This window comes from Solanum dulcamara, chromosome 8, assembly GCF_947179165.1.
Source record: "Solanum dulcamara chromosome 8, daSolDulc1.2, whole genome shotgun sequence".
NCBI classification, from domain to species: domain Eukaryota; kingdom Viridiplantae; phylum Streptophyta; class Magnoliopsida; order Solanales; family Solanaceae; genus Solanum; species Solanum dulcamara.
In genome coordinates this window covers 73770757-73792039 of record NC_077244.1, presented here as the reverse complement: position 1 = coordinate 73792039, position 21283 = coordinate 73770757, and the positions used below count along the sequence as shown (strand labels likewise).

The 21283-nt window shown below is 32.2% G+C and overlaps 2 protein-coding genes across 2 annotated transcripts; both read right to left on the bottom strand.

Moving 5' to 3' along the window:
* On the bottom strand, window positions 1–5788 carry LOC129899095 (uncharacterized). The gene is made up of 2 exons (XM_055973901.1): window positions 5595–5788; window positions 1–2113 (listed from the first exon to the last, which is right to left on the bottom strand). The coding sequence occupies exon 2, from the start codon at window positions 2087–2089 to the stop codon at window positions 110–112; it is 1980 nt and encodes a 659-aa protein (XP_055829876.1). The 5' UTR covers window positions 2090–2113; window positions 5595–5788; the 3' UTR covers window positions 1–109.
* Window positions 5789–18884: 13096 nt separating this feature from the next.
* LOC129898988 (multicystatin-like) lies at window positions 18885–20683 on the bottom strand. The gene is made up of 4 exons (XM_055973722.1): window positions 20459–20683; window positions 19972–20256; window positions 19485–19769; window positions 18885–19282 (listed from the first exon to the last, which is right to left on the bottom strand). Exons 1-4 carry the CDS (start codon window positions 20567–20569, stop codon window positions 19094–19096), a joined length of 870 nt encoding a protein of 289 aa, XP_055829697.1. The 5' UTR covers window positions 20570–20683; the 3' UTR covers window positions 18885–19093.
* Between the last annotated feature and the right edge of the window lie 600 nt (window positions 20684–21283).

Below are 21283 nucleotides of genomic sequence, written 5' to 3'. Positions count from 1 at the left end.
AACAGGGAAATAGCATCATATAAGAACCAACATCAAATTCAAGCACATTTACTGGTCTCTTCCATTTTTTTTCCTCCTTTATTTCATTTCAAATCCTCTCCTATAAAGCCTACAGGGAGGGAGAAGAAACGAATTGTCTTGGTAAGCTAAAAAGATCTTTCTCTTCAAAAGGAGAAGTCCACTCACGAGAACCACCAGTAGATGTTTCCGCTGTTGCAGCTCTTTCTTGCAGCCCAGGTATCAAGACACCACCACCATTGGACAGAGCAGGTCTCATGGCAGATGTAACACTGAGTCCAGGGTTAAATGAATCATATGTACGTGCATTGTTTTGCATTAAAGGGTTCATTCCTGGCCACATGCCACCTGTTCTTGATAATGAAGACCCACGATCTAAACTCCAGTCTATGTTAGCATAATCTAGCTGCTCCATTGAGCCACCACCACTGTTCCAATCAACTGGAGATGATGACCCAGACACACCATTGGTGCCCAACCCAGAGAAGAGACCAAGTGAGGAAGCTGCAGAAAGGGTTTGTGTCTGCAAAGAACCTGTTCTACTCCACAAACTATTACCCCGGCTTGTTCCTGGCGTATCAAGTGAGCCGTTGCTAGAAACAAATTGTTGAGGCTGCTGGTGTTGTTGATACTGAAGTTGGTTGTACAACTGGTTTGTGCTGACACCATTTGGGCTCAGGCTTCTTGTGCCAGGAATATGTGGCATCAGTCCATTGGGTTTCACTGTCTCAACAGCATTGTTAGGAAACCACCCTGCTGTAGTTCCTGGCGGAGAAGAGCTAACAGTTGAGGTGGGAGTCTGCTTAGGATTAATTGATTGATTGGGTCGTTGCATAACTATAACTGGTTCTCTCACTGTTCCTAGCTGAAGATTCTTCAATTCATTTCCTACAGCAACATAACGAGCTTCCGACTTGGAAGATTGGGGTAATGCCTGCAAAGGAGATGCCAAAGAATAGGAAATAGAAGGATTTGATCCTGCATTTAGCCACCTTTTGTCAGCCGGCACTGCCACTTGTGGTGGCTTGGCCCACTCCAATTTTGGCAGAACCCGTTTCAATGATTGCACACTTTTGCTTCCATTATCCACAGAAGATCCTGATGTGGCTGCCACTTTAGTATAATTGAAGTCCCTATCATCCCTTTTAGGCAATATTATGTTGGGTGAAGCTTTTACAGGTGCTCTTAGTAAGTTCTGGCTGGTGGTATTTGGAAGCTTACCATAGCCCACGGTAGGAGGATCACCACTTTCTTCAGGCTTGGATGGCGCAGAATGAGGTTCCTGCTTTTGTGACCTCAAAGTCTCCTCAGCCTTCTGAAGATCACCCTCGCAGGCAACTAAGGCTCTTTCAACCTCCTGCTTGGAGCACTTATACTTATTTTCCATGTCTGTAATGCGAGCAAGCTCTTCTGAAATGTCAATTTTCAAATTACCCCCACCATCAAGTTTATGTTCCTTATGTTTATCTGCTTCTTCACCACCTTCAAATAACCATGAAACTGATTCTTCTACTCTGCCTTCATTTAAGATAAGAGCCATGGTAGCTCTTTCTGAAGAGAATCCCATAGCCACAAGCTGCTGGGCAAGTGCTTCCAGCTTTCTCGACATGAGATAGCCATTGCACTTTTCATGCAATTCTTGAGCTCGTCTCTCCTTTTGACGTTGATGCTTCTTCTCATTTTTCTGACGGATTTTTTCCCGTTTGTCATTATCAGAGCCAGGTACCGTCTCTGCCCGGGGAGGAGGATTGGCCATTTTCTCTTTATGGTCCTCTGACTCACCAGACCAGCTACCATTATTGGAAACAGAATCATACTCAATGCTAGGTCCAAGTGAGTGCCCACTGTGGTCATCTGTCTCGTCAATATTCCTGAAACGACCGTTCACATGAAGAGCAGCATTTGAAGTCACAGGAGCTGTCTCAAGTGTATGGAATGTTCCTAAAAGAGGATTGTATCCACTAGTCGGTGTAGTAGCACCTGCATTTACACTTGAAGGTTTTGAAGCAGCTTTGGGTGGTTCCTTGCCACCTTTTTTGTCCTTTGATTTGGACCTAGATGCTGGAGACATTGCTGCTGCTTCTAATTCGAAAATCTACAGCAGAACAGAAATCATTGCGTAAGCCAAAAACTGCTGTAAACTTAGGACAAACTGTTAAGAGACTCTTCATCAATTAAATTTTACAATATTAAGTTTGAAGAAGAAAACATCTTTTTATCGAAAAAAGTGTACAATAGTTGTAGTGGCCACTGGCCTACACATAACCCCTTAAGAGAGAAGAAGAATTAACAAGTTCCATAATAACATCAATGACACAGATACTACTTACCAATTGTCAAAAAAAAAATACCATCAATGACAGATACAAAAATATTTAAAAACTAAAGTTCTTAATTTACTAGGCTTGATGTGCACATCTCAGTATCAACTGATGGACAGGGATGCAAGACATAACTATAGATGAAACATGGATCCACTTTTATCTGTTAGGCAATTCATTTAATTCCTGAAAAAGTTTAATTTAATAAGTTGATAATGATATAATGAAAACTCACATACACGGGAGACATGAATACAAACATGAACTAAGAGAGAGGTAAATATATGTTACTATTGCATGTCTTGTGCAATTCTTTTAAACATGCAAAAAAGCTAATGAAGAATACTACCAGCAAGAATACAGCTGGAAGTCTTGTAATACAACCAGGAGACAGATTCTAATGTCACTGCAGTTAGAGAGCAAAAGCAGACTGATAGCATACCTAATGAAGGAAGTAAACCTCATTCTATCAGAAGCCAAAGCCAAGGAAAATTTATAGAAAAGCATATCACTAATTAATATAAAAGGAGTGCCTATCCAGGTAATCCTAATATCGGTGCTTCCAATACTATTTTGCTAATCACTTTTCATGTTTTTGATTTCTCAGTGCTGAAATGGCAGAGATATACCACAATCCTCATCCCTTAAGCATGTTGAACTTGACATTGTAGTATGTTTCATCATTCTTTCTTTTTTATGTTAGAATATTTTCTCTGGGCCAACCACATTCTTCCAAATTCAGGGATAATGGGTCCGCCCTCTACCCTTCTACACACATGAGTGGATTTTTTCGGTCATGCAGAAAACTGCATTATAACAAAGAAGTTCCTCTGGTTGGTTAGAAGAAAGAAACCTCTTCAAGCAGCAAAATCCAAACTCCCATCCTTGATCTCAATTGAACCACCATCCAAAATTTATATCTTATACATCAGTAATTGCATAAGTGAATGAACCTCACTAAACATTTTCCAAACCCCAAAAGAGAGAAACAAAACTATTAATACAAATATGCATTCATCTTCTTCCTTTAGCTGTTCTACTAGAATTGACAAGCAAGTCACAAGACGTGGAGCCAGCATCATACATGAAATAGAAGTAGGCAAGAAGCTAGATAAATTGCATTTTTCCCATACAGAAAAAATAGGATATAAGTACAACTGACAAACGATCACTTTTAATTCAACAATAGATTCTTTCAGTAAGGAAAAAAATTAGTGCAATCAATAGGCAATTGCAGCTTTAAATAACTGTAGAACCTAAAGCTTCCAATACTCAGTTAGGTGCTTACAGCTGACTAATTTCTCAACTCCCAATCTATTATTTCCCAAAGAAACTCTTATGTAAGTTCCACAATCCCTGGAAACCTAGGGACACAAAATATTCCATCTAAAATTAACTACAAACATAAAAAAGACTATACAACAACAACATACCCAGTAAAATCCCACAAGTAGGGAAACATAAAAAAGACTATCGATGAGAAATTGTTTTCCCCCCTTAAAAATGTGGAATGATGAATTAATAGCATGTCCATGTGATACAAAAGTGATCTTAGCAATAAAAGAATGTACTATAGAAGTGAATGCTAGAACCCTCAGAAGATATGCATAAAAAGAAGCTTCAACTTGAATAAAATTTATTTACAAAATTACCTTCCTACTCAATGCCAAATGGATAAGACAGAACATGAAAATCACAGGGAGCTAGCATAAGGACATAACAATTATGGTCGAAACTGTCCTTGTACAACAACCTTTGGGTGTGGTCTTATGAAATGATAGTCTCCACATTCAAAACCCATAATCACCCTTGAACCAAAAAAGTGGATATTCGATGAATTGTGTTTCCTCTACCAAGTACCTCTAATATTTCTTTCATCGACATTGTTTAAAGTAGCATACCCTCCCTAATAGTAAATAATATTTGAAAGTGTAGCACATATCATCCATACTCAAAAAAGCTAATACCTACTGAAATATTTTATACAATAAAGAGCATAGTCAGTCGCACAACTGTTGATTTCCAAGCAAATGCAAGAACAGACTCTAGCTTGATTAGAAATCTGGCAAACTATCATCGTCTGTTATAAGGTTGAAATTATGAGCCATTTTCCAACTATTGCCCATGATTTACTATTACTGTATATGTTAAAATTACTTCCACGTTACATTTTTGATTGCCAACAACAAGATGCCAGTGAGTTTCAGAAATATCCACATTCATAAGTCCGAGATCTACATCTATGAATTGAAAGGTTCGAATAATCAACTCTGCAATCAGTTGTTAGAATGGACAGGTATTCAAATTGTTCATTTGAAAATATTGGAACCCTTCTTATAGGACGATCATGATACTTCCAAAACATTTATGATCCCCAAAATGGTTGAAGCTATTTTAGCACAGTATGGTCAAATCATTTCTGATCCTTAACAGTGTTATATTTGGACCCATTAGCGAATGTGAGGCTAACCGGGGGAGGGGGGAGAATCCCACCCTTCTTCTAGATAAATAATAATCTCATTCCAACTATGGCATCCAAATATCTCACAATCATTTAGGCTTTCATCATCTTTTTGTTGTGCAAATTTTGCCCCAAGAGAAAAATAGAAAGGAAAAAAAGGGAGAAGCGGATCAATAAAAAGAACAAGAAGATCCAGCTTTTCTGATAGAAGCATGTATCAAAAGACATTCCATTTCCTTGGGAAGCTTTTGCAACCGAACCCATCCCGACCCCATAAAACCACAAATTCCCAGGCATAACAACATCAATAAATACCCAAAATGCCTCAAACCCAAACTAGATGTGTCGGGTATATAAATCTTCTATACCCATTCCGCTCTATTTGAGACCCATCTCTTTCCAAGTCCCATCTCTTCTTTCCCCTGCATAACATCCAATGAACGCCAACTATATAAATCATCTACATCCGTTATGCTCCATTTGGGCCTGTTTGATTCCAATTCCCCCATCCATCGTTCCCTGGCCGCATCCATCCTCTTTATCCATGTATCATTCATGTTCACATATCGATAATTCTATTCAACACAAATCACGAACACAAATCCGAACAGTAAAATTTACATGACTTTATAATCAACACACCACGCAAATTCATCGCCGTCAAATATCAAACAAAAATTTCATAAAACAAATTCCAATCCACCAAACGGACATCCAAATAATGAAAAAATAATCAGAAAAAACTGGAAAAAAATCACCAATCAATCAGCTACAGAAGATCGGTAAGGGAATACCTGTTAACGCAAGAAGGAGGGGACGGATCGATCGAGAAATCGTTGTCGCTGTGAAGAATTCTGCGAATTTTAGAGAGAGAAAGTGAGATTGGGGACTGAATATAGAGAGAGAAATAGAGAGAGATAGGTAATGCGAGGCTGAAATGAAACTGAATGACGAAATTAGGGTTTCCCTACAGATGGATTTTCACAATTCGTTTTTTTTTTCCTTTTTATATAAGTACCTTTTTATTTCTATATACTATATATTATATTATATATGTGCCGTTTATTTCCTTAAAAATAAAATCAAAATATGTGAAATGTATGACATTTGGATAAGAGTTTATTCAACTATTAATTGATTGTTCTTGTTTATTTGAATTTGAACATTCATGGATATAGCTATTCAATTTTATTTAAAATATTATTTGACTTATTTTTAATATGATAGTTCATGCATTCTAGTATGTATAAAAAAAAAGAGGGTGTTGACTGAGGCGAATTCAGAATATCAAGAAGACGGATGCACAATTACTTTAAAAATAAGATGTAAAATTATAGGAAAAGGACATGATATATCTCTTAACTTTATCATCTAGTTGATATAATTCTCATTATAAAAGTGATTTATATATACTTCTACTGTTAAATATATGGATCACATATACTCTTTTCTTCTATCGAAAATGTAAAAATAAATAAAAATAAAAATAATCCATGTAGAGATATATTTGATCTTTTTAACATATTTTTTTTCATTTTTTTTATTTAACGGCTAATTTGAATTCATTATTTGGTCAAATTTATTTTTTCACTAATTTTATTGTAAAAATTTACTATAATTGCCCCAACTTTTTTTCATAGATACAAAAATTAAATTACAATATAGCCAGAAAAAAATATTTAAAACTATAATATAGCCGCAAAAAAATATTATTATTTTTTTCTTACTCTTTTTCGATTCACACTTTTTTTTTATTTCTCTTGATTTTACAATAAAGAATAAAAGAAATAAAATTTAAAAACTCAAATAACGAAAATTAAATAAGTCAAAAAATAATTTATGTGAAAAAAATATAATATATACCCCTACATGATTTTTTATAAATGAAAATTTGAATCAGAGCCCACTGGCCTTTTTTACAAAGATAAAAATTAATGGTGAATTGTGATGTTGGCTAGGTTTGAATTAGAGATCATGACGCTGAAAACAAACACTTAAACCAATGAAACATCTCATCACTTTGAACATAGGTTCCTTTTGCTAATATTTAATATATTCTTTAAGAATTATACAGGTAATATATCAAATTTAGTTGGATGACCATGAATTTCGATGACCCAAAATTTGCTCATAAATTCGCCCCTGGGTGTTGGATCGTATTGATTCTAAGATGTATTATTGTCGATTATTACTGGGTTATGAATTAAGCTAATTAGGTCAGGATGGTTTAAAAATTGACTATCATTTTCAATTAGTGTCGGATTACAAAATATGAAACTTGAAGGATTAGCGCCAATGATTTTTAATTGTGGAATCGCGGGTTGCTCCATAATTATTTGTATTTGTAGTGAGTCGACAATATAGTAGGGTTGCCTATTGGGCGAATTAGGTGGATAATTTCACTTAACGGTTTGTCCTATAGGATATCTGTTTTTAAATTTTCTAATCCACTAGTCAATTTATAAGATTGTCATTGGTTCGGTAACGAATTAGCCATTATCGAACGGTTATCGAGCGATATATCGGCTAATCTCTAATTAATTTTTATGGTACGTTTTTTTTTATGAATGCACCTTACAAAAGAGATGACTTATTTTCACTGTTTTAAATGCAGTGACTCAGGAGTAAGGGTGGCAGTGGTACCGGAACCGGGACAACCAGACTGGTATCTACCAGAATCGGTCAAGAAAATAGTAGTTCCATCTGAAACCGAACCTGACCGATACCGATACGGACCGGTAATTACCATAACTTTCGTTCCGGTCCGGTACATACCGGGACGGACTAGACCGATATTTCGGAATTAATTTTTTTTAATTAGTTAAATTAAGTTAAATAATGAATAAAAAATCTAAAATACATTATTTATTTAATATTTCTTTTAAAATACATGAACCTGACCGATATCGGTATGGACCGGTAATTATTGTAACTTTATTCCGATCTGGTACATACAGGACGGACTAGACCGGTATTCCGATTTTTTTTTAATTAGTTAAATTAAGTTAAATAAAAAATAAAAAAACCTAAAATACATTATTAATTTAATATTTTTTCAAAATACATTTTTAAAGTTTAAATTTCAAATTTTAAACTTTAAAAATTTAAAATTTTCAAAGTTAAATTTTAATTTTTTTTAACTTTTTAAAATTTAAAATTCTCAAAGTTTAAATTTCGAAGTTTAATCTTTTAATGTTTAAAATTTCAACTTTTAAACTTTGAAAATTTAAAATTTTTAAAGTTTAAATTTCAAATTTGAAAATAGAAGTTTAAACTTTTAAACGTTTAATTTTTAAAGTTTTAAAGTTTGAAATATTTGAAAATTAAAATACATGAAAAATACTTGAATTAAATTGAAGTCAATAATACAAAAAATTAAGGCGAATAGCCTATCATTTTATTTATAAAAAAGTAATTAGTACAATTTATATTACAATTTAGAAATATTAGAAGAGTACTTAATCTACACTGCCACCTTCTAGGAATGGTTTTGTTTTAATTAGGCCTCGAATTATCTAATATTTGGGCTCTCCAAAATAGTCTCGTCTTAATTCTTCTAACATTTCTCTAGTTACTTGTTTTAGAAGTGGTTGTATAGCTTGTTCCTCCGATGCATCAATTTTGTCTTCACTTGAATCTATCAAAATATTGTCAACATCATATTCAAATTGGTCAGGTAATGGCGGATGCCCAAAATTTCTACGCTCCACATTAATTCAATCCCTAAATAATACTGATATCTCTAAGCTGTCAGATGCTAACGAATACTTATGTTCTCCTATTTAAAATTTAGCCGCACTAAAAGCTCCCTCCGAAGCTACTGAAGATGCCTGAATAGCAAATAAATCTCGAATAACCCGTTGAAGCTTTAGAAATGCCTTGTCGCGGGTCCACCACCAATTCAAAATGAGTGTGTAAAAATTGAGAAGGGGTGGAGGTTTTTATAGTTAAAAAATAAGACCTAAATGATATTTTTATAAACTTTAGGGTATAAAAAATAAAGGGGGGGTACGGGGTCATTTGGAGGGCTGGGGGTTGTTCTAGCCGTTGGGGTGGGCCCACTCAACGGCTAGTTTAACGTCTATTTTATAAAAAAAATAAAAAATTCTAGCAAAAATTATCGGACCGGACCGAGACGGATCGGTAATCCGACCCCTACCCATCTCTTTATCCCTATAGGAGCCCCTACCCCTAACCCCTACCGACACTTATCGGACCGGAATGGAATCGTACCCGGACCAGAATGGAACCGAACCTGGACCAAAACGGACCGGTAAGTGTCGGTTCCGCTGCCACACTTACTCAGGGGCTTCTTTACGCATTTACCTCTTTTAAACTTTAGTTATTTTTTTTTTTGAGTTTGCTGACTTGCTCTCTATTCTTAAAGGCAAAATATATAATCATAGAAAAGTAAATAAGTTTTCCTGATTTTACGAAATTAGCCTTTCGGGGTTAGGACTAACAAAGGAAAAATATACAATTACTCCTATATATTATGGTAAAATATTAAATGAGGCTAATATATCTAAAATAAAAGTGTAAGTATGGTAATTCTTAACAAATTAATAGTTTACCCGATAAGAAAAATGAATAATCCGTTTCCACATCAATAAGCCGTTAATTATAAAATTTTAATTTTTTCCCTAACTGTTTATTCAATAATCCAATAACAATAAGCCAATAATCCAATTTTGTTATTGACTTATCGATTATGATTCGATTTTGAACACTCCTATAATGCCCTTCACTATCACTAAGCAATAACTCATAGACTGATGTATGTGGTTTCCAAAAGATCAAAACATTAATTGATTGTTCGAGTTATGTGTACCAAAATTGTTATTACAAAAGATAAAATTAACGTTATTTTTCCTCATGATTCTAATTAGATGATTTTATTAGTCAATGGATATAAAAGTGTTATGTTGGTCACTTTTACTAAAATCATTATACTATTTAACTCAAAATGATTATTAGACTATGACATTTTATTTCTTTAAGAACAATTAAAGGCGAGCCATCATGTGCTTGACATAAATTTGGTTTTGGCGAAACCAAAAACATAAAAATCAATCAATGGAATTAATAGAATGTATTACATAAAAGCAAACACTAAAATTAATCAATTATTCAAATATTAAAAATCACGTCACCCTCTCTATATCTATTTATTTTTAATATTTAATTTATTCATTAAATCAAATTTAATTTGTTATTATTAATACATCTTTAACTATACAATTCCAAAATTTCTTTCTTTTGGTTTATTCATGTGAAGACCCAATTGTGTGCACGTTCTAGAGGCTTGTAGAATCATTTTTGTAGTTAAAAATCTTTGTCACCTAATTGGTCATGTTCATGTTTGACTTTGACCTAATCAAAACATGGCTAGCTTTTCATTTAACCATATAATTAAGTTTTCTTTGACCAACTTTTTTAAAAAGAAAACGATACCTATTATATTTAAGTTAGAATCAACATTTCTTCTTAAGTAATGTTTTTTGATGTTAAAATATTATCTTATATTGAAATTAGTGAGTTTTTTAAAAATAATAATTGTCAATGATCTAGATGGGTGTTCCATCTATACTTATAGGTAAATACCTTTTACCTATACATAATTAATTAAATTCATCGAGTTGTCTAAAAAAAATCAGCAAGATATTATAAATTCACTAAAATTGCGCGATACATGTAGAATTATCAAAAGGACCACGATAATCAATATTGTCTCAAGGAATGCAGAAACTCATCGTCAAAATTTAAAGAAATAATAATAATGGACTCTCAATTATTAAATTATGATTTTAGTCCTTGTGGTATTTTAATAAGTACATATTAATTCAATTTACTGAAATGTTTGTTTTTTATCCTTTATATAAGAAACATAATTTATACGTCATTTATATTATTATTTTTTAAAAATTTGTCCTTTTCCTAAGAGATTTGATTATTATATTTTGTTTTTATCAATTTTATAAACAATCAAGAGATCTTAATTCCTCAAATTGTCCATCATCTTTTGTTGGACATAAATAATTGTTATTTTGTACTATAGAGAGTTTGTGTATCTTCAACTTCTATCTTATCTGCAATAGTTGTAATTGTGTGATAAAAGCAAAAACCACCAATTGTACTGTCACTTTCTGAATTTTTAACTGCAATTTATATTTTGTACCTCTAATATCCTACAGAGTAATTATACTTCAAATTTTCCATTCTTTTTCAATTTTCTGCTTTTTCATTAATTGCTGAAAAATTGAAGAGATGCATTTTGATAATATGAAAAGAAAAGACTACAAGTATTATGCAAGGAAGTAGGAACATGGAATTTCAGGTAACAGGTAATCTTAAGGTAATGGGTAATGGATAATGTTTATTTCTTTATTTATTTATTTTTGGGTTCAAGAAATTTTGTGATTTGGTTAAATTTATCGTTATATCCTGGTAAATGATGAAAATCCGTAACTCGAGGGCAACCACGTTTACACATCTTCGATGATAATATGAATAATATAGAGTCTGATGTGTCAAATAGGAAGGTAAAGAAAGTAAAATTTAATACCGATAATGAAACTATCTATTGAGTTCACCAAATCGACTCAAATGAAATTATTTCTATCACATTATTTTGGATGTTTTATGCTATCCATGCAAGAAAGAAGGGAGTGGTGATCAGGATTATTTAATTTTCCTTAGCAAAGAAAACAAATTTTGAAAGAGTCAAAAAAATTCTTGAGGAATCTTTAATTCGGTAAGTGGATTTGATTTTCATGACTATTGTTTTCTTCAATTTTTTTGATCACGTATTCTTTTTGTAGGACAGATGAAGTTCTTGGGTGACCTGGTGTATCAGTATCAACAAATAGAATTCTTGAACCTTTTTATGTATTTTCATATCTTTAATTTTTTTGGTCGGGTATTCTTTTTGTAGGACATGATCTCCTACAAATAATTCTGCCAAGAAAAGTATATCGAAGAATGAATCAACTGTTGTAAAAGTTAATGATAATCCCATAGTATAACTTGCAAGTTATTTGATTCTAATGCTTAATTAAGAATTTGGCTACTACAATAACAATGATCATTCTTTGTTTGAACATTGAACGTTAGGGAAGACATCTTTGTCAAGTGTCGAGATTTGCTAAGATTTATATGTTACTAACTACTTATTTTTATCAATATCAAAGTTGTACTATAAGAGAAAAATTTAGCAATCATCCTCTGTCTCTATTCTTTTTCTATTCTAATTGATTATTTGTGTAAAATTGGTATACCTAAATCCTTTCCTGATCAAGTGGAAATAATGCACCACATTCAGAAGAGTTATCCAAAGGTAGGAGGTTGCAGTTCTCCAACCTTTTTGTTTAGTAGCTAGAATGTCATAATTCTTTTAATGTCTTCTCATGGTGCATTTCTGTCAGAGGCTGTTTCCACGGGTTCAAGCCTTGGAAACAGCCTCTGGCAGAAATGCAAGGTAAGACTGCGTACAATAGACCCTTGTGGTCAGGCCCTTCCCCGGACCCCGCGCATAGCGAGAACTTTAGTGCACCGGGCTGCCCTTTTTTCTTCTCATTGTGCATTATGTCCTGTGTTACTTTTTGCAATCAGGATAAATTCAAGCCAACACGAAAAGCTCATGGACGCTTAAACATATTCAGCGACTCAATATCCTTATTTCTACTATGCAAAATTGCAGCATCCTTTTGGGATCTCACCTTTATGGATTATAAGCTCAAAACGGCTCAAGTCGTTATATTGAAGGCCAAGGTAGAAAACAAGCGCAAGACACGTAAAAATTTTGAATCGATGAACAAGAACTTGTCAATCATATATCATCGAATAAATTATAGATCAATCGGTTGAGGAAAAAATGGACAAAGAGAGGAAATTATTCATATGACTTAGGCTACGAGGGAGGAAAAAGTTCAAATAAAGCTCACAGAGGCTAAATATTTATTGAAAGACAAGTTGTTGTAATTTGAAGCAATTATAAGGTGCAAATAAGTGGGTCGAGTCAGATATGGATCGATCGAAAATGAGTTCAATAAAAATAGATAAAATAAATATCTTACTCATACATTTTTAACATGGATAAAAAATAGCTTACCCAACGGATATAAATATGGATATCCATCCATAATATCTGGAGCTACTTCAAAGATATTGTCTTCATGCAACTAATTATGTTTTCTATTACACTACTTAATAGTGCTTCCAAGAAACAAATGAAAAAGAGTTGTAGGCTAACTAGAGACTTGCCTTCTGATGCTTTTAGCTACGAAAAAAATAAGAGGTAAAGATAAATTCATAAATCATATGGTTAAGATTTTAACAACTCCATTAACAAAAAAAAATTAAAAATAATTCATTCCTATCATCACATTACATGCCAATGCCGTTTAAAAGCAAATATATTTCCAACTGATATTTCATTTCAAAGATTTGAAGCGGCATGATAAATTTTAGTGGAACTCTTCTTGATTATGGATGAGTTTTGACTAGCTTTTTATTACCTAAATTAATTACTATAGCTATCATATATTATCTGAGAAGGTAGCTACAGTTCATATGTTTTACATATGTGGTGTCTAAATATGGACAGATAATAATATCAGAGTAAGGAGTAATGAATTGTGTTTAGCCATGAGTAACAAATTAAAAATATTTTTGACTTTTTGTGAGTAAGCTTAGAGTGATAAAAAAATTAAAACATATCTTTGTTGTTTTTCAAATCAATGAAATTTCTGAAATTCAATTTGAAGTTGAATTTCGATATTTTATGGCCAAACCTATTTTTTGGAGTTCAACCCAAAAAAGATTTAAAATTTTTTATGGTCAAACGTCCATAAAACTTTAATAATCCCTATTCCATTATAGGCCAAAAATGAAATTATTTTTTATAAAAAAAGGAAGTGATGTTCTGATGTTAATGATGAAGGTACTATACGTTTACATATCGTTACAAATAATATCCTATAATACTCAAACTTTGTGTCTAAATGATTAAATATTTTTTGCTATCAAATTTCCATCCTAATCAAGTCAACTAACAATATTGCTTTAAAAATATTTTCTTTTTTTTTTTAAAAGTACATATACAATAATAGTTAAAGTTGAGTTGCATCTTATTCAATTATACGCTCCATGAAATATGAATAACAATATACAATCCGTGCGTTGCTGCTTTTCAAATATTTCTTCATTTTAAAAGTACTATAACAATAACCGTTAAAGATGAAAAACATATTAATCAGTTTTACACCTCATTAAATATAAATAAATGTATACAATCCGCACATCGTACGGGTACTTATACTAGTCAAGAGACACATTCTATACAACTCAATATCACATACATAAACAGGGACATGGTAAACTAAGTACCATTTTATTTGCTAGATGATTATACTTTAATGCAATCCATAAGGTTATTTTACATAATTTAGTCTAAGTTATCAATACTTATCTGAATTGACTCAAAAGAGGAACTTACAAATTCTAGAGAACTGCTATGTGGCTACAACCTCCTCTCAACCTCGAAAAATCCAAATTCAGATTCAAGTATTAAATCTTTATGAAACGAATCCAACTCAATAAGAATCGTCTCAAAATTTCATCAACAACTTTGAAAAATTACAAATTAAAGATGCGATTAATGTAGCAAAATCTCAAGAGCTAAGTCCCAAGAATTTTGAAATTGTTTTTTTCAATCAAATGTTGTCGTGATTCATGACGTCTCACCTATTCAGAATAACATGTTGTCACTAGATCTACCTCTCCGCAAATTTTCAAAAGATACCATCTTGTCGTTTGAGAGAATCAGTCGATGAAGTTTGACAAAATGTGATTTGTATATTAGAGTATAAAATTATATATTATTGTATATGGTGTATAAATATCTCTTGTAATTTTGTATGATATTGTAGGAGTAAGGTCTGTGTACACTTTACCCTACTCAGACCCTACGTTGTGGGATTTCACTGGGCTGTTGTTGTTGTATTGTATATTAGAAGTATAATATTGTATATCAAGTTCTTAAATATTTTATAAAAAATATATGAAAGTTTTATATATATCAAATATATATTATTGTATACCAAATTATGTTTTGGGCTAAAAATTATAATGTTAAATTTGGGCTATTCAATGTAAGTTTAGTTTGTATTTTAATGAAATTTTCCCATTTATTTAGAGAAAATTACACTCTTATGTATCTTGATTTTGTGTCTAATGCTAATAAATTTAGCCCATGTTTTAAGTTTCTACCAATTTGGCCCAATAGCAAAGAAAAGAAATGTTACTTTTCAGCTAGTGGCCCATTACTCCATTTAGTTTTTTTAAAAAAAATATTTTACCTTTTATTTCAATTCCTTTTTTCATTCATCTTCCTCTTCTGTTTTCTCTTTTCTTCTTATTCTAGGTATGTTTAGAAGTAATTTTCTCTTTCATTCTTGGAGAAATTTATATATTAAGTCATTATTTTATCCCTGTTATTGGAGTTATAATGAAGTACTATTGATATTGTTGAAGTCATATGCATCTATTGTTGAAGTTCGAAGCTTTAAAATTTTAAAATTAAATTTTTGTAAATAAGTTTGGTTTTGAGTGAGTATTGTTGCAAAAAATCGATTATATAACGAGGAGCCTAAATATGAAATCTGGGATGATTTGGTGCAGTTTTTGAAGTGTTTTTGGATGAATTTGATGATTGGATAAAAGGAAGAAGATGAAGACCGTTTTTTATATACTAATGTATAATATTATATATTATTGTATGTGGTGCATAAATTTGTGTAATAATTTTATATAATATATTATATATTGGGTGTTTAATAGTGTATATCAAGTTTTAAAATATTTTGTAAAAAGTAAACTATGAAAAAATTGTATATTATTAAATACCGGATATATAATATTGTATACCGAATTATGAATTTGGCTAAATATTTATAATGTAAGTTTCGGACTAAATTTTTACAATATAAGTTGGTTAATTGTATATTTTTGTAACTATCCCTTATTTATCTTAATTAAAAACTTTATAGTAGTAGTGATATACACTTAGAACTACCAACATGGGTTATGGTTTCGAGCCTCGCGTATGAAAAAAATCCTGTTGGGAGCGCCACCTCCGAATGAGCTCTGCAGTGCGCGATTCGGATTTAGTCGGGGCTCCACGGGCTCCAAACACCGGATGGAAAACCAAAAAAAAATTATACACTTGAGTTTTTTTGGGTTAAATTTTGGTATTTTATTGATGAAGTAATGAGTATAAACACCACCTTACGCCACCTCGAGCAAAACTCATTCCACTACATGGCTAGTCGAGTAGGAAAGAAATAAACAAACAATCAAAAACAAAACACATAATACTTTGAACCTCCCAGTACCATCTATCCCTTTGCTAGAGTTACTCTCAAATAGGGACATTTTAATTTATCACTGTTAATGATCTTTCTTACTGCTACTCCAAACTGCTGAAATCTTGGTAATTGCACCCTCCTTGATCGATTGTAGTATTTGCCAAGTAGTCTGCTAGTTGATTTTCTTCACTGAGAATGTGCTGGAATGTATGTTGTTTGTCCCGTAAGGATGTTTTGATTTTTGTCATCATTTCTGTGATTCTCTAAGGATATGACCATTTTCCTTCTAGAATCTTGTATAATAGCATAGAGTCTATTTAAATGATTATGTTATTCTGTTGTTCCTGCCTGCTATGTTTACATGCTTCTAGAATCGCCTTCGTCTCTGCTACAGTGTTAGTGGTGTTTTCAATAGTAGATCCCTCTGCATACAGTAAATCCCTTCTTTCATTCCTCAAAAAAAGGCATAGGAGCTTATACCTGAATTTTCCCTCGAAGGCCCATTTGTATTGTATTTTAGTTAGCTTACTGGTGGGAAATCCCTTAATACTCTTGTTACCTTCATGTTGGGACTGTAACCTTCCAATTCTTTAATCATATATGGACAATGACTAGGACATTTCATATTAGACTTCCTCATTTGTATTATCATGAAGATGTTGCTAGTAATATTATGAATAACTTTTTGATTGATGTCTTCTTTCCCTCATGCTTCATTCTATTTCTCCTTCTCCAAAGTTCCTGTATTATAAAGCTAGGGATAACTCTATAGTATGATCTCATTCCTTTTTTAACATCTGTCTCCCACCATAGCATTATCACTTCCCTCAAGTGCAGTACTTCAATGTTAAAACCTGCAAAAGAACAAAAATAAGACCAAATCTTGTTAGCTAAAAAAGATCTCAGGAACACATGAGCAAGTGTCTCCTGAGTAGGTTTTTCACAACACCAGCACTTAGATGGACCTTCCAGTTCTCTTCTTCTCACTCTATCATCTACAAGTAGTTTGAATTTCCATAACCTCCATATTGTAAATTCCACTTTAAAAGGGATGTCTTTTGTCGAGATCCACTTGTAAATTTTGTTTTCTCCTTCTTTATGCCTTATATACTGCTAAGCTGATTTCACAGAAAAGGTTCCTTTATTGTTCATCATCCATACTGGCTTATCTGACTCAATCATTTGTCAAGGAGGTTGAATATTATTACTGATATAGTACTCTACTAGCTCCTCTGACAGTATATCATTCAAAAATTCTATGTCCCATTTTCCCCTCTTTACTAATTCATCAACTCTTTTAATTTGTAATTGTCTTCACATTCATTGTCTTCTCCTATAATGATGTACAAATTCCCCATTCCCGTTCAGTTATCATGCCACACTAAAGATGATCCCTTTCTTAATAACCAAAAGATTTAATGCTCAATAAGATTATACAATTAGAGTAATCATCACCAACAAGCTTAAATTCTTGAACTTCATTGAAGTCCTCCCATTCATTCACCCAAATCTTGGTCTCATATATTTTCTTCTTTCCATCGTCAATTGCTTAAGTGTTATATACTAGTATATTATTCCACCAACTACTTGTTCCTTCACACTCAAAATCTCTACAAACTCCAAAAGAGCATTATGAAATACACAAAGTATATATTGTTCAAATAAAAGAACTAGTAAGTCATGAATAATTAATCAACTAATCCACTTAGTAACAATGCATTTGAAGCATGGGAACTAGTAAGTCATGAATAATATTGCGCTACTTACATAATCATACAAATGACCCAAAAAAAATTCAACAAAAATAGCTGCATGTATATATGATGTATAACTATGTCCCAGAGGTTTATATACATCTACATACACTAATTATACAATATCTATATATTGTAGCAGTTCATCTTCCTCACAAGCTGATTTTTTCTTCAATTTCGACCAATTCAAAGTCTTATCTAAACAATCCCAAATTTAAAATATGAGCCCCACTTGATATTTCAAATCTTTTGATATATTATTCACTCAAAATGATTCACGTCTACGATAGAGTCGAAGTTTAAAATTTGAGCTAAGCATTCAATAGACAGAGAACTATTTTCTTGACTAATACAATAAAACAAAATAGCAGTACTGCAAATGTTATTAATTAGTTTAAAACAGACATTTCAAACAATTTCCAGTAATTAATTGTTTTGGGTAGGGGGAAGGTGCCCACTTTTCTTGTCAGCCAGCTAGGGAGGTATACTTAGCATATAACACAGTGATATAAACTATACCTTCCCCCATTTAAATGTTAAATTTAGATATCTTGTATGTTTAGACGAAAATAAACCATAGTATTTTAGTTATATCTACATTAACATTTCGAATGTATACACATATATAGTAAAATATTACTATAAGCGTAATGCTTTATTCTTATTATTCTTAGTTAATGAAATTTATTGTGTTCATCATATTAGTGCATTTATTATTGTGAATTAAGCCGACTCCGCAAGGACATATGGGTTAAAAAGTGGAGAATAAGACTGTTTTAATTGAGATTATATAGGTTCAACTAAGATGTTCCAGATTTGAGATTTAAATCCGTTTAAAAACTGGTTAAAAACACAGATTTATGCGTACAACATGAGACGTGTGACTAATACACGCCATGAGTTGGAACTTGGAATCATGATCGATGGAGAGTTCACACACATAATTAAATATGAAATATATACGTCAAACGTAAAAACTTTAAATTTATTGATATACGCTTACAACACAACATACAAATACATCCAGATTAATAAATCTGTCATTATTTCTCACAAACATAATACTAACTTCATGCCACACAACATTCAAATAATACAATCCAGATAAATAAACTAGATTTATTTCTCACCAACATAATAGTAACTTCATTTCTCACCAACATAAGAGTAGATTCATTCATCACCAAGAAGCTGCTTGAATTGTTGAACTTCCTTGAATTTCTCCCATTCCTTCACCCAAATCTTGGCTTCATATTTTTTCTTCTTTCCACCATCAGTTGCTTCAAGTGTTATATAGTACATTATTCCATCAACTATTTGTTCCTTCACGCCCAAAACGTTCACAAACTCCAATACAGAATTCTGAAACAATTAATAAGTCATGAATATTTAGTAATAAAAAGAGTTAGCCTTATTTTAATAGCAAACGCGTGATGTGATCAATAGAGAGTTTAAGTTCTGTGCACTAACTATCTACATACAAACACATATAACTTGGAATAACTTTTAATAACAAGCTAAATAGGTGTCAATATGGTTGTTAAATCAAAGTAAAATTCGTTACAGGATGTTTGTGATTATAATCATCGACAGCAAAACGAGCAAGATCTTGGAATTCCAGGTTATTTTCGCATGAAACGTCGATAATGCCTCCCGGCTTTGGGCCATCATCACCAACAAGATTAAATTCTACAACTTTTTTGAAGTCCTCCCATTTCTTCACCCAAATCTTGGCTTCATATTTTTTCTTCTTTCCACCATCAGTTGCTTCAAGTGTTATATAGTACATTATTCCATCAACTATTTGTTCCTTCACGCCCAAAACGTTCACAAACTCCAATGCAGAATTCTGAAACAATTAATAAGTCATGAATATTTAGTAATAAAAAGAGTTAGCCTTATTTTAATAGCAAACGCGTGATGTGATCAATAGAGAGTTTAAGTTCTGTGCACTAACTATCTACATACAAGCACATATAACTTGGAATAACTTTTAATAACAAGCTAAATAGGTGTCAATATGGTTGTTAAATCAAAGTAAAATTCGTTACAGGATGTTTGTGATTATAATCATCGACAGCAAAACGAGCAAGATCTTGGAATTCCAGGTTATTTTCGCATGAAACGTCGATAATGCCTCCCGGCTTTGGGCCATCATCACCAACAAGATTAAATTCTACAACTTTTTTGAAGTCCTCCCATTTCTTCACCCAAATCTTGGCTTCATATTTTTTCTTCTTTCCACCATCAGTTGCTTCAAGTGTTATATAGTACATTATTCCATCAACTATTTGTTCCTTCACGCCCAAAACGTTCACAAACTCCAATGCAGAATTCTGAAACAATTAATAAGTCATGAATATTTAGTAATAAAAAGAGTTAGCCTTATTTTAATAACAAACGCGTGATGTGATCGATAGAGAGTTTAAGTTATGTGCACTAACGATCTACATACAAACACATATAACTTGGAATAACTTTTAATAACAAGCTAAATAGGTGTCAATATGGTTGTTAAATCAAAGTAAAATTCGTTACACTGTCAGGATGTTTGTGATTATAATCATCGACAGCAAAACGAGCAAGATCTTGAAATTCAAGGCTGTTTGGGCATGGAACATCGATAATGCCTCCCGATTGCTTTGCCATTATGCTGTAAGAAGAAGGAATATTTCTGTGATGAGAAAAATGGCAAACTCTGCACGGCTATTTATAGGGATAAAGATAACGAGAAGAGATCATATTCATTGTACCACGTTATCAATGACAAAAAGCCTAAAAAGACTAGATGATAGATCGAGTCAGAATTTCAATTTTATAAGTTTTGAATAGTAGCTATACTATAGCTATATATATGTTTTTTGAATTTTATAATAATCATTTTAACTGGATTCTAAACTTAATATTTATACATATTTAATAAAAAATTTAATATAAATATATTATTTAAGCAAAAATTAATGAACTCAACCGTACCTTGTTCATACCTTCCCCGTATCCATCCAAAAGACGGGAGAAAAACGTGGTGCTAATTGATAAGAAGTAAAACAAAATTAGCAATTCAAAAATCTTTGTCCATACCTTCCCCTTATCCATCCAAAAGACGGGTGATAAACGTGGTAGTAATTGATAAGAAGTAAAACAAAATTAGCAATTCAAAAATCTTTTTCATAAATAGAAACTTAGTGTTATTTTTCTAGCTTGCACCTATGTTTGAGCAAATAAACGAGATAATTAATGTATTCATATTAGTCTTTTATGGAGGTGGATTTAGAATTTGAATTTAATGGATCTAAACTTAATATTTATATATATTTAATAAAATTTTTAATACAAATATACTATTTAAACAAAAAATAATGA